At 44.5% G+C, this 14446-nt stretch overlaps 1 protein-coding gene across 2 annotated transcripts; it reads right to left on the bottom strand.

Annotated features, from left to right (window-relative positions):
- Nucleotides 1-1312: 1312 nt before the first annotated feature.
- TRAF5 (TNF receptor associated factor 5) lies at nt 1313-13946 on the bottom strand. Of its 2 annotated transcripts, none has more exons than XM_009897526.2 (11): nt 13803-13946; nt 13001-13225; nt 11856-11913; nt 9927-10028; nt 8400-8564; nt 8014-8091; nt 6780-6854; nt 6418-6510; nt 4545-4685; nt 3348-3516; nt 1313-2026 (listed from the first exon to the last, which is right to left on the bottom strand). In XM_009897526.2, the coding sequence occupies exons 2-11, from the start codon at nt 13213-13215 to the stop codon at nt 1449-1451; spliced, it is 1674 nt and encodes a 557-aa protein (XP_009895828.2). In that variant the 5' UTR covers nt 13216-13225; nt 13803-13946; the 3' UTR covers nt 1313-1448. The 2 variants fall into 2 exon arrangements, with proteins under 2 accessions (XP_009895828.2, XP_054023912.1); XM_054167937.1 differs by having other exon boundaries at nt 4557-4685.
- Nucleotides 13947-14446: the final 500 nt, after the last annotated feature.

The following is a 14446-nucleotide window of genomic DNA, read 5'->3' as shown; positions in this document are numbered from 1 at the left end:
TTGTAGTCTGTGCACTGTTTTGATTTTCACCCTGCCTAGTTTACTCTAGTCTAAACCCAGCTTAGTTTCTTGCTGTCTTTTGGCAAGCGTCAGGTTTGCTCTGCCAGTGGATGCCAGGGGCAATGGCTGGCCCTGCAGTATTTCACTACCTGACCTGTGTGAGATGAGAGAGGAATAAAATTCTGTCACTTGTAATAACAAAATTACTGAGTGTGCAAAATTGCATCCCTCTTACAGGCACCCAAGAGGCTTTAAAAAGGCACGTGTGTTCTTTGTCACCTGTTCCTCAGTGCCTGATCTTGGTGGTTTTAGTGTGTCTTCCATAAACTCCACACAGCACACACGTTCCCTTGGTGGGACCTTGGAATAAAAATGAAGATCTTCAGATGTGTTTCATAGTGGCTGTTACTCAACTGCTCTCTCCCCTTTTAACAAACACCAGAGCTGCATTACCTGTGAGAACTAGGATCTTATGGCAACCTAGTCCATTTTCCTCCTCCTCCTTCAAACATCTCCATTTCTAGCAGAGGGAACAGTTACATGTTATATGGGCCTTTTCTCAAGCAGATATCCAAAGCTCTTCCTGTCTTCTTTAGAGCTGGTAGATCAGAAAACCTCTTTTGTGTAGATTGAGGAGCAAAAGTACAGGAGTTTTGCCACCCTTCTTCTAGCAGCGCAGCCAAGAGCTGGCAGGCTGGCCAAGTACCCTGCTTCTGGTTGTGCCCTGAGAGGTGAGAAGCACCTATGGCTTCTTTTAGCTTCAGTTGGGGACTGTGGATGTTTATTATCAGTGGAAATCAGTCCCAAGGCACTAGGCAGGAATGGAAAGGACATAAGCTGTTGTCACCTTGGGATACTCTATACAGCTGAAATACCTGGCTAGGAAAGTAAGAGACATTGGCATCTTCCAATTAAAAAAGAGAGAGAGAGAGAAAAAATATGATCCCAGGCAGATGTTTTCCCTGCCTGACTGGAGCCATTCTTCCTGCTTCAAAAATCCAGGAGGTGAAAGGATCAAGATACCTTGAGTCAAATGTGCTAAAGTTGAAATGCTTGAGTTTCAGACAGGTGAAGTACGCTTTCACACTTGGGCATGGCTTCACTTCTGCATGGGGGACAGGAGCCCACAGGCCTGCTTGGGCTCCAAGGGGGCTTACTGGAGGAGTCATTGATTGGTGATTGAAACCGAGCATTCCCTCCAGCCTGGACTGAGCCAAGTCTGGATTTAATGCATGTTCACATCAAACTGGACTTCTAGCTGCCTTAAAAATGCAGTCTTGCAAAAAAAAGAGATTGAAAAAGGAAAGGCTGATGTTTTGGCAATTCATTGTCCGTTACGCAGTCCAAAAGCTTTGAGACATTACTAGCTTGACTAGTGGCCATTCACTATTGCATGGCTGGTAGGGACCAAGAAAGCATTTCTTAATGGTTGAAGCAGGCCCCACTTTTCACAGTTCTTCCAGGTCAGTTAAATCCACCACCACTTTCAGAAACAGAGTGTCGTCTCTGATGTAGGTGTTCTTGGTGCTCTCCAACACCGCGTGGGAAACGAAGCGTGGGCATCCAGAGGCAATATTCATTTCTCCATCTGGCCTTTTGAAGCTGCTGCTGTTGGGGTCAGCTCTAAACACTTCCACAATGTGGTTTTTTTTCCCACTTTGGTCCAAAAGCATAAGTGTAACTTTCTGCTTGAAAGGCCATAGCAGCAGGGAGTCAAACTCCCCTCTCATCACGACGAAGTAGAGAGAGACGTGTGTTCCTTTTCCTGAGCCATCCCCGTTCAGGTAGGCTCTTGCACATAACCTGTACCCACAGCGGCTGGTGTAAAAGGGCTGGCTGAATATGGAGAGGACACGGCCTTCCACTGCTTCTTTCTTCCTCATCCTGTAGTCTGTGATTTTCCAGATCAGTTTCCCGTTGTAGCACGTGCCTTCCAAAAGCTTAAATCGTTCCTCATTTTTATTGAGCTGTGCTTTGTGAATATTGATCTGCAGATCATGTTTGCTGGACTGGTCTTCCAAAACAACTAGGGAAGGGGCAGAGGGAAAAAAGAAGGAAAAAAAAAAAAGAGAGAGAAAGAGAGAGAATGAGAAAGGGGAACATTGGGTGAAATAAAGTTCTCAGGGCTCTGCATGCAAAGAGTGACCAGGCTCGTGCTGACAATACTGAACTACTCCAGTCTGAGTGTAGTATAGAGTAAAATAGAATAGAATTAACCAGGCTGGAAAAGACCTCAGAGATCATCAAGTCCAACCTATCACCCAACACCATCATATCAACCAATCCATGGCACCAAGTGCCTCATTCAGGCTCTTTTCAAACGCCTCCACCACCTCCCTGGGCAGCACATTCCAATGGCCAATTACTCTTTCTGGGAAGAACTTCTTCCTAACATCCAGTATAAACCTCCCTTGGTGCAGCTTGAGACTGTGTCCTCTTGTTCTGGTGCTGGTTGCCTGGGAGAAGAGACCAACCCACATCTGGCTACAACCTCCCTTCAGGGAGTTGTAGACAGCAAGAAGGTCTCCCCTAAGCTTTCTCTTCTCCATGCTAAGCAAGCTCAGCTCCCTCAGCCTCTCCTCACAGGGCTGTGCTCCAAACCCCTCCCCAGCTTTATTGCCCTCCTCTGGACACCTTCCAGCAAGTCAACATCTTTCCTAAACTGAGGGGCCCAGAACTGGACACAGTGTGGCCTAACCAGTGCTGAGCACAGGGCAGAATGACTTCCCTGTTCCTGCTGGCCACACCATTCCTGATACAGGCCAGGATGCCATTGGCCTTCTTGGCCCCCTGGGCACACTGCTGGCTCATGTTCAGCCAGCTATCAACCAGTACCCCCAGGTCCCTTTCTGCCTGGCCACTCTCCAGTAGTATAGGTTGGTAACTAGTGGTATAGTATAGTATAGTGTAGTACTACTACTCTAGTATAGTAGTTGGTACAGTATAGATTGGTAGCTTAGTGTTGCTACAGCTGTTCAATGTTTTCTGTTGTAATTGCAGCTTGTAGTTGAGTAAGGAAATTCAGTAGCTACAAATGAGATGTAAAGCCTGTCTGTGGACAGTAGCACTGCCTATGTCACAGCACACCAGCACGATCAGGGCCGGCTCTCTGGCCGCCTTTCTCCTGCAGCACTACAGGAATACAGGAATTCGTTGCAGAGTAGGGGAAGGCAGGAGGATGCAGCATGCATTTAAGACCACAGATTGGTCTCATAAATTGAGAAGAAAACCCCTTCTGGCTGAGAGCTGCAATTGACTGATTATAGCATGAAAGCCTCTACCTAGCCACCAGTAAATCAGCAAAAATCCCACAGCCATGCAGAAAAGAACAGAAAGTCCCAACACACCCAAGCGCTGGTCATAGGTCTCCATCAGGGCAATTGTCTGTTTTACGTTCTCAATGGTGTCAAACAGAGGCCTCAAGTCTAGTTTGCTTTGTTGCTGGTTTGCCATCTGTATCAGCTGTTTCACTTGTGATTCCAGGCGTGCAGACTTATCCAGGTGACTGGCCAGAGCCTTCTCAGTTCGTACCATTGGGAGAGGGTGGAAGCAGAGACAAAAGACATTCATGAAAATCAGCCATTTGGAATAAAATAAAGAATCACAGAACCACCAAGGTTGGAAGAGACCTCAAAGTCTTTGGCATATCAACTATATCACAGTATCACTAAGGTTGGAAGAGACCTCAAGGATCATCAAGTCCAACCTGTCACCACAGACCTCATGACTAGACCATAGCACCAAGTGCCATGTCCAGTCTCCTCTTGAACCCTTCCAGGGATGGTGACTCCACCACCTCCCTGGGCAGCACATTCCAATGGGCAATCACTCTCTCTATGAAGAATTTCTTCCTAACCTCCAGCCTAAACCTGCCCTGGCACAGCTTGAGACTGTGTCCTCTTGTTCTGGTGCTGGGTGCCTGGGAGAAGAGACCAACCCCTTCCTGGCTACAACCTCCTTTCAGGTAGTTGTAGAGGGCAATGAGGTCTCCCCTGAGCCTCCTCTTCTCCAGGCTAAACAACCCCAGCTCCCTCAGCCTCTCCTCACAGGGCTGTGCTCAAGGCCTCTCCCCAGCCTTGTTGCCCTTCTCTGGACACGTTCAAGTGTCTCAATGTCCTTCTTAAACTGAGGGGCCCAGAACTGGACACAGGACTCAACTAAATAATCCATTCAGAAGTTGTCTGCTGGCTTAGGAATGTATCCAAATGCTCCTTCATAGCCGATTCCATGTTTAGTGACCAAGAAGCCACCCGTTGCTCAGATCCATTTGCACTCCATCACCTCATTAGTCAGATTTATGCTTTTATATTTGCCATGGGGAGCTGGCCATGAGGATTTGTACAGCACCTTTCCCCACATCTGATATCCAAGCTTCTTAATTGATTGAAATGAGAAGCCAACAGTATATTGCAAAAACCCAAGAAGGGCATGTGAAACCTATGGGAAATTTGTTATTGTCCTGCTGCCAATGACAACTCTTACTGCACAAATATATTTCAGGATGCAAGAAAGCAATTAGTAAAAAGGCAAAATAAATGTCTCACCTGTGTGCTTACCATCAAGTTGCTGGTTTTACCAAACAGTTGTGTAAACTGCCTGAATTCTTTCTCACACTTTTTAATGGCCTCTGCTAGCTGCTGGATTTTAATCTCTTTACATTCCAGGCTCTTATATAGGTCAGATATCTACAGATGGAAATGAAACCAGGAAAAATGCTAAAGGCACACCACAACACACAACAATGAAATTAAAACATATATGACTGTATAAAAGAAAGTGGGAAAGTTCACAGTGCAAGGCCTTTAACTTGGCTAGGTAAAGCACTACTTAATGCACAATTTGTGGATAAGCACTGGCAAGAACTGAATGCAAGCTGATTGTATTCTTTAAGATCTCTGTGGCAACAAGTGCAAAGAGGCTCATGTTTCTCAACCTCATCATGATGATCCACTTATCTCTACAGCAGGTTAATACATACTTAAGGGCACATGTGTGCATGTATTTCTGTGTGCATATATATATATATACACACACATATATATATATATATATATGCTTGGTTGCATGGTTTAGTTGATTAGGTGGTGTTGGATGATAGGTTGGACACGATGATCTTGAAGGTCTCTTCCAACCTGGTCTGGTCTGGTCTATTCTATTCTATTCTATTCTATTCTATTCTATTCTATTCTATTCCATTCCATTCCATTCCATTCCATTCCATTCCATTCCATTCCATTCCATTCTATATACACACACACATATATAGTAGTTTTTTTCCTCTACTGAGGTCTAACCAGTAAAAGAAGGAAGTCAGTGTGACAGTTTTAGGCTATGCCTTTAAAAGTTAGCTGCAGATTTTCAAGCAGAAGAGTGGAGAAATATAAACAAATCCACAGTTGGGTGTAACAAGGAAAACGAGAGCTTATTCTAAACCAATTTCATTAGCCAGAGGTGTGAAAGGGGACCCTTAGCATTCACATTTCCCACATTCATTCCTTTCTTTCTCTTCTGGCTGCCTGGCTGCTTTGCTGGAAAGGACTCCTTATCTAATGACCTTGCAGATAAGACTAACTGAGCTCTCTAACATCTCTTTCTCTTTTCTTCTAATTAAACAGAGGAAAGGGGGGAGGGAGGTTGGGGGGGAGGCATGGCAAGTTTTCCCCCATTCAGGGGGGTTTCTGTGTTGTTTTCTCCCTGTAAATACCTGTATAATATTGTAAACCCTCTATATTTTGTACATATTCATTGCATTCCATTGTAGAGTGTAGTTTTGCTTGTAAATACAGCTTCCATTTGCTTTCTCCGACTGAGTTGAGCCGAGTTTTCGTTAATGCTGGTGGGCTAAACTACCACAGGCAATGAGGAATATTAATTCCAAACCAAGTTGTAACGCTTTGGAGCATTTATTTTTAGCCTAAACAAGCAAAAGAGCAAGCCAACCATCAGTTTGGATGCATTCACCTTAGTACAATTTGGCATACATCCAGTGTCACCTGCTGGGAGCTGCAGAAATGGTTGTGAGTGGAGAGGTGCTCTGCACTACTCTGTGCTACCTCTACAGAGTGGGTGACCTGGGCATTTAAAGGCTCCTTTTTGGAGCAATCTGACTGGCCACTGAAACTGGAAAATGCTTTAACTCCAAACCTTGTATCCACAGTAAGCAGACTGAAAGCAAGTGAGATGAGCAATGGCAACAAACCTCCCACCATACCCAGTGGAGACTATACATGTCTGAGCACAGGGAGGCTTCTATCTAATTGGCTGGCTTCACTAGAAGAGATTATCCTGACTTCTGAGCCATGCAAAGACAAATAAAATAATCTTTTCAAATGTAGCTGACCCAAACCAGGCACCAAATGTCAAATCTCCTCCAACCAGCCAGGGACTGCTGCAGAGTGCTTGCTAAATCTGACTTACCTGTTCTTCCAGCCGGGAGTTCTTGTCTAAAATCTGCAGCATGTGTTCCCTCAGGGCGCTGTTTTCGTGTTCAGCAAGTTTCCCTCTTTTAACCTTAGTGAGGCAGAGGGGGAAGTGAAAGGATAAAAGAATAAGATATGCACATTTTCGAAGCTGATAGTGAAAAAAAACACTATTGATGCAAGCACTTGAAATGTGCTTTGAAAGTGAGGGAATGGCAGTCCTGATTCTCTAGCACAGGATATTAGTCAACACTAGAAATGGCTGTGGAAGAAGAAAAACTGGTGATTATGATTAACTACTCCAGTTGGATTGAGAAACAAATTCCAGTCCCAGTGCAAATAAGATCTATAAAAGAGTACCTTTACAAGACAGCCATACTGCTTATATGGGCAGTCCACTTCTGCCTCAGGGCACACCATGTGGTGGTTTTCAATCTGCAGATATTAACAAAGAAACTTGCAATGAAATAAACACTAAGTGACTTGCCCCACTGATAACATCTGAATGCCTGCATAAAGGATCAACAAAGAACAGTGTCATGATACCAATCACATAAACAGGGAAATGAGTATTCAGAGTCAATAAGCAAGCCAGATACTTCTCCATAATGCAAGATGCCAATGGTTTGCAGTAACAGGAGGAGGGAAGTCATTCTGCCCCTGTACTCAGCACTGGTTAGGCCACACCTTGAGTCCTGTGTCCAGTTCTGGGGCCCTCAGTTTAGGAAAGATGTTGAGATGCTGGAAGGTGTCCAGAGAAGGGCAACAAAGCTGGGGAGGGGTTTGGAGCACAGCCCTGTGAGGAGAGGCTGAGGGAGCTGGGGTTGTTAGCCTGAAGAAGAGGAGGCTCAGAGGAGACATTGGTGCTGTCTACAGCTCCCTGAAGGGAGGTTGTAGCCAGATGTGGGTTGGCCTCTTCTCCCAGGCAAGCAGCACCAGAACAAGAGGACACAGTCTCAAGCGGCACCAGGGGAGGTTTAGGTTGGATGTTAGGAAAGAGTTCTTAATGGAAAGAGAGATTGGCCATTGGAATGTGCTGCCCAGGGAGGTGATGGAGTCACCATCAGTGGAAGTGTTTAAGAAGAGACTGGATAAAGCACTTGGTGCCCTGGTTTAGTTGATTAGATGGTGTTGGGTGATAGGTTGGACTTGATGATCTCTGAGGTCTTTTCCAACCTGGTTAATTCTATTCTATTCCATTCCATTCCATTCCATTCCATTCCATTCCATTCCATTCCATTCCATTCCATTCCATTCCATTCCTTTCTGTTCTGTTCTATTCTATTCTATTCTAATAGAAAAATAGCTCCTTTATGAAATGGGACATATCATAGAAGCATGGAATTGCCTGATTGGAAAAGACCAACCACAACCTGACATCTCCCTGTACTTAACTGTTAGAACATGTCCCTAAGCACCTCATCCAAACATCTTTTAAACACCTCCAGGGTTGGTGACACTACCCTTAGGTCCCTTTTATGGCCAAACTATGAAGTTTTATTGGCACGAGCCCATGTTGTCTGCAACACAACTTTTGGTTGTAATAAATGTGTGTGATTTGCTGAATCACAGCACATGAGAAAAGTAAGAGTACCTCCTTTTTCAGAATTATTTGTGAACAGTTTTGGAGACAAGGCACAGGATATTCAGGACAGTCCTTTTCCTCGTGATTCTGGGGGGAAAAAGAAGCAAACAAGGCAAGGGTTTGCATTTCTGTAGAGTAGTATACCTAGAGGAAGATATGCAAAAGGTAATTCCAAACATACATGTGCAAAGCCCCACATCACACTGTCATTCATCAGAGAGCAACAGTTGCTGGCATTATTTAAAGCACATTTATTACACTTCCTCCTTCAGCTCTTCAGCAAATTTTAGTTTCAGGAGCTGTGAAGCCCCGTTGCAATGCTGGAAACTTTCCACTCAGCACCACTAAAAGGAAGCATACACTATGGATGCCCAGGAAAGGCTTTGACATCTTACCTTTATGTTAATGAACACCACATAGTTATTACAGTACTGGCACCTTTCTTCTCGGAACTGACAGTGCTGGCTCAAATGCTCTTTCAGGTCCTTCCGGAGAATTTGCTCACAGCAGCCATCATTAGTGCACTGCACGCTTTCAAACAAGCACTGCTGCAGATGCTCCTGCAATGTGCAATACCAAATGAAACCCCAACACATTTCATTGCATCTGCAGACCCAGGCAACATTCAGCAGCTTGGTAACAGACAAAGCTTCAAATACTCCTCCCTCTGTAAACTTTCTCCTTTTGCAAGCTCCAAACTAAAGTGAACAGGTATATTTGGGCAGTCCTTTGTATGACTGCCACTTTTCATGCAAATGGCATAGAAGGATATTGAGACACTTGAAGGACACTGAGACACTTGAAGGATATTGAGATGCCTGAAGGGTATTGAGACACTTGAACGTGTCCAGAAAAGGGCAATGAGGCTGGGGAGAGGTATGGAGCACAGCCCTGTGAGGAGAGGCTGAGGGAGCTGGGGTTGCTTAGCCTGGAGAAGAGGAGGCCCAGGGGAGACCTTATTACTGGATGTTAGGAAGAAGTTCTATACAGAGAGAGTGATTGCCCATTGGAATGGGCTGCCCGGGGAGGTGGTGGAGTCACCATCATTGGAGGTGTTCAGGAGGAGACTTGATGGGGTGCTTGGTGCCATGGGTTAGTTGTTTAGGTGGTGTTGGATTGGTTGATGGGTTGGACACGATGATCTTGAAGGTCTCTTCCAACCTGGTCTATTCTATTCTATTCTATTCTATTCTATTCTATTCTATTCTATTCTATTCTATTCTATCCTATCCTATCCTATCCTATCCTATCCTATCCTATCCTATCCTATCCTATCCTATTCTATCTACAACTACCTGAAGGGAGGTTGTAGCCAGGTGGGGGTTGGTCTCTTCTCCCAGGCAACCAGCACCAGAACAAGAGGACACAGTCTTAAGCTGCACCAGGGCAAGTTTAGGCTTGAGGTGAGGAGAAAGTTCTTCCCAGAAAGAGTAATTGGCCATTGGAATGTGCTGCCCAGGGAGGTGGTGGAGTCACCGTCCCTGGAAGTGTTCAAAAAGGGATTGAATGTGGCACTTGGTGCCATGGTTTAGTTAGTCATGAGGTGTTGGGTGACAGGTTGGAACTGATGATCTTTGAGTTTTTTTCCAACCTTATTGATTCTATGACATACCAAGAAAATGCCCAAATCCCAGTATGTCTGGAAAGTTTTCTTGAATCAACCATCACATGGCACTTGAACATAGATGCTGCGGGTATACCAAAGCTACATAAAGCAAGTGGTTCTTATTAAGCATATAAACTAAGGCAAGGCTGGAACAAGCTAACAGAATATTTTGAGCTAAAGCATCAGCTTTGTACATAGACCACGTTGCCACAGTATCTTTGAATTCTGAAGGCAATGGCTGCAGTTTAGCTTATCATGAATACCCAGAGTTCACACGAGAATCAGCAGGCTCCAAAATCTGATCGATCCAACTGACCTGATAGCGTCCTAGAATGATTTTGGAAGTGCAGTCAGGAGTGTTTTTGCAAAACACAGGCAAGTTGAGAACTTCTCTTTTACAGCAGTTGTCTTTGAACACCTGCAAAGGATGCAAACCAGTCTTCATATGCAGCCGCGCAGGATGTGATAAAGACTATAGAAAAGCAGGCCATCCCAAAGAAATCTTTCAAGCACACAAGTGTAGGCTCCCTAATTTTTGAGCATGGTTCTTGATAATTCATACTGAAAATGGGCACCAAATCAAATAAATAAAAACTTTAAGCATGTATGAATTTTGTAACAAGCTGTGGTGGGTTAATGCCCATTCTGAAAAGAAACAAAACAGGGGGGAGGGCTTGTGGGTGGTTTGCCCTCCCTGCAGGGTGTTTTCCCCCCTGGGAAACTGAGTCTGTTCCACTCCCTCCTCCCTGCCCAGCTATGGTGTAAAAGGGAGGACATTGCAGCTATTAGCTCTCCTTTTGGCTCCTGCCTTTCCTGGACGAGAGCTACTGCGGCTGCCTTCCTGCTCCTCTGCCACATGGTCAGGCCTGATCCTTCACCCTGCTGCCTCCATGCCTCTTCAGAGAGACTGGTTTTGTATTCTTGGCTTTTTTTTCCTCCTCCCATCCATCCTTGTTCCTTGCCCTTGTGAACCTTACCTGTTATTGTTATATATATATTGTTTAAAGAAAACTCTTTACCTCTCTACTTCCAGACTGACTCCAAATTATTGCTTGGTGGATTTGCTCCTTCCCTTTCCTTTTTCTTTTTTCCCCCTCTCTGTTGGGAGGGAAGAGAGAGGAGCAGGGGAGAGATTCTCAGCCTTGCCCCCATCTGAGCTCTTAACTCCCAATTAAGGCTCAAACCACCACACAAGCATAGTGAGTTTTGTCCATATGACGGACGAGTTTTTCCACAGGCACTCATCCATCCCACAGCCAGCAGATTAGTAGCTCAGGAGATACAAAACCATGGCCAGAACCTGCCTAGAAGAAAGCAGCTGGAGCTAACAGGCCCCAAAGGCCAAACTAGCTCTGTACATGCTCCTCTCATGTTCAAGCAGTGCAGTGCACTTTCTGGGATGGAGACATCCCTTCTATAGACTCTAGGAACAAAACCATCTTTCCCAGTTGTGCATGCAGAAGCAAATAAAGCCCTCAGAGCAAAATTCCCAGACTTATTTAGAGATCCTCATGTAAGGAACATCACAAAGGTGATCATTGTTGCACTACTGGCTCAAAACTTGCAGAAAGTGGAAGACAGCAAATGAAAACCAAAAATCTGATTGCAATTTCGTATCAGGAGTAGAAAAGAGAGGAAGGAGACATTTGGTTTCACTAGAAAACTCATCCTGGCAGGACAAAGTCTGTAGCATACTCTCAAGTATTGGCATATAACTAAGAACAAATGAGTGAATCACAAGGATAAAATTACAGAAATAAAAACCCCCAGTAGTTTGCAAAATAAGAAGCAGGAAGTTATCATGCCCTCTGAAAAGTTTCCCAAAAGCAAATTAAGTCTGCAAGGTCAAGAAGATATCATGGAACTGGTTAAGGCAGCAAATGATAACGAAGTGAAAACAGTCCAAAAAAGGCACTAAAGAGGCAAGTCAATGAACTTTCCACTAAAACAGACATCTGATGACTAGGAAGCATTTGAAACTTTCTGCAAGTCTTTGGCACTTTACTGAAAATACAAAGGACTGAAAGGAAACCACTTCGCAACGTGAGGTGTAAAAATAAAGCTTTAACTATACATCTATACTTCCTCTCCAGGAGAGTGTCATGAGTATGCTTCTTCCCTTAGCATAATTCAGAGACCAAAACTGCTCTGCCCCTGAGGACTAACAGAATAAGAGCCATCTTCTCAGCTGTCTTGCTTTCTCCATGCAGATGCTGACTGCCAAAGCAATACTAGAGCCACTTACTTCATGCATTTTTATTGCTTCTTTGTCGACAGGACAGGTGGGCACTGCATTCAGCTCTCTAGGTTAAAGAAAGAGTCATGTTAGCCCACAGGAAAATTCATTTGTTTTATGAAACTGGGCTATGCTAGAATCTGACTGACTGGACACCATAAATACCACCCTCGTCTGGTAACCATACAGCCAAATTGTGCCCACAGCAGTAAGGAGGCATTAGCTGCAACAGTAAATATGGAAGAGAAAGCAGAGTTTGTCCTAGGAGTGCTAATAAGATGTTTTTTTAATTAGGAGGACTTTGTCACTCTCTGGCCATCTGCTGCTCACAAATGTTGTATCTGAAAAGCTCCCATTGCATGCATTAAACCCAGTCTTTGCCTAGTGCAAGCTGCACCAGTAAAACAAGATCCAGTGGCTTCTGTCTTAAAAGGCTTGCAGAAGTCCTACAGCAAGGGATAAGAAAACTCTTATTGAGGCAGTGCAAAAATGCAAAAGGAAGGCAACCCAGAGAGAGAAAGCAGAAAACATGAAGCATCGAAAGTTAATAAAAGGTAAATGGCAAAATCTATCCCCATAAAGAGGCTCCTCAGCCTCCTCAGGCCAAACCCTGCTCTCCAGTACAACACACAGTGTGTAATCTGTTTCCAGACAGGTCTGCAGGATAAATTTGTACCTGCAGGTAAATCCCAAGGGAATGGAAGCCAGCAGCCTTGCGATCCGACTGCAGCATCAGGTAACACTGATTTCACTAAAATAATTGAAATGATGCACAAGGAAATGAAAATAGCTTGGTCTAAACCACCAGTGCCAACAGCATGAGAAATTAATGGAACTAATTCATCTGAACAGCACAATGCTAGACAGACAGACTGAAACAGCAGTGCTCAAGCTTTCATCAGCAATTTCTTTACACTGACTTCCCTGCAGTTACTCAAGTGCTCACCTCTGGCACCAGATAAAGGCTTTAAAGACACCTTCAAAACACTTAGCCTGCAGTCGTTTTACTCAACAGTCTTTCTATTGTCTCCTTCAGCGTTTTACCAGGCCAGTACTGTGGTTTGGGCATTGCTGCTGATTTATAGAAGGTATTGAGCTGGTTTTAGGAGGGGGTGCGCAGGGGGCTTGCAGATGCAGGAGGAGTTTGTACTGACCTCAAAGAAACGATGCACTGCTGGCAAAATCGGTGCCCACATCCTGTCTGGTGGGGATTGTGAAGGACGAGGTGGCAGTAGGCACACCTGTACCTGTCTTCTAAGGTTTCAACAAAGTTGTAGTCAGCATCAGGCTCGAAGTCAAGAGAGACGGCGCTGGCAGAGTTCTGGCGCATGAAGATGCCCGACAGCGCGTCAGGTTCATCACAGGCCATGGGAGCTGCACTGAGAACACAGAGAGAATCCCTTCAAGTAGCCACCAGCAGCCACACTGCCTCAGCTACTGCTTGCAGCAGGCTGCCCTTGCAGAAGGGTTGTCATCCGCAGCAGGATGTGACAAGGTTTGGAGGGAACTCTGGCCTCAGCTATGGAAAACAGCGAAGTGCTCAGAGAACCACAAAGCAATGGTTATGCAAAACCCATCGAAGCACACGTCTTTGGAAAAGAGACTCACTCACTAACTGAAAACTGTTCCACAGAACAGAGATTTTTCTGGGGTTGTGCCAGTTTTGGTCTTGCTGGGGGTGGGGAGGGGGTGGGTAAGTTTTGTTTGTTTGCTTGCTTTTGTTATTATTTTCCTCCAGCAACTCTCAGTCTCAAAAAGACTACAAGAGTCACAGACATGGTGGTTGGGGACAGCAGAGGCCAAGTCTGGGCCCCAATGTCTGCCAGGAAAGTCTGCACTTAATACAGAGCCCACCCACATGAATTCGGAAGTTCACTGCACTGCTTCAAGCAGGAGGTAGCTTTGTGGTTCACAGGAAGGAACATAGAAAAAAACAAAAAGGTGAGGGGATTTTACCTTCAGTTTAGGTGTTCCATGAGTCAAAGTCTCTTAACTTGCCATCTCTCTTTCTTCCTGTCGATCACTCATTTATAGCAGTAAACTCTAATACTAGGGGGTTTTTTTTCAGCATTTTACTTAATTATGTGCAAGTTCTTGGGCATATTAATCCTGCCTGAAAGAAGCAATGGGGGGGGGAAAGAAAGAAAGAAAGAGAGAAAGAAAGAAAGAAAGAGAGAAAGAGAAAGAAAGAAAGAGAGAAAGAAAGAAAGAGAGAAGGAAAGAGAGAAAGAGAGAAGGAAAGAAAGAAAGAAAGAGAGAAGGAAAGAAAGAAAGAAAGAGAGAAGGAAAGAAAGAAAGAGAAAGAAAGAAAGAAAGAAAGAAAAGAAAGAAAGAAAGAAAGAAAGAAAGAGAAAGAAAGAAAGAAAGAAAGAAAGAAAGAAAGAAAGAAAGAAAGAAAGAAAGAAAGAAAGAAAGAAAGAAAGAAAGAAAGAAAGAAAGAAAGAAAGAAAGAAAGGAAGGAAGGAAGGAAGGAGGGAAGGAGGGAAGGAGGGAAGGAGGGAAGGAGGGAAGGAGGGAAGGAAGGAAGGAAGGAAGAAAGTAAGGAAGAAAGGAAGAAAGAAAGAAAGAAAGAAAGAAAGAAAGAAAGAAAGAAAGAAAGA

Source organism: Dryobates pubescens, chromosome 2, assembly GCF_014839835.1.
Source record: "Dryobates pubescens isolate bDryPub1 chromosome 2, bDryPub1.pri, whole genome shotgun sequence".
NCBI lineage: Eukaryota > Metazoa > Chordata > Aves > Piciformes > Picidae > Dryobates > Dryobates pubescens.
This window is presented reverse-complemented; position numbering and strand designations above follow the sequence as displayed.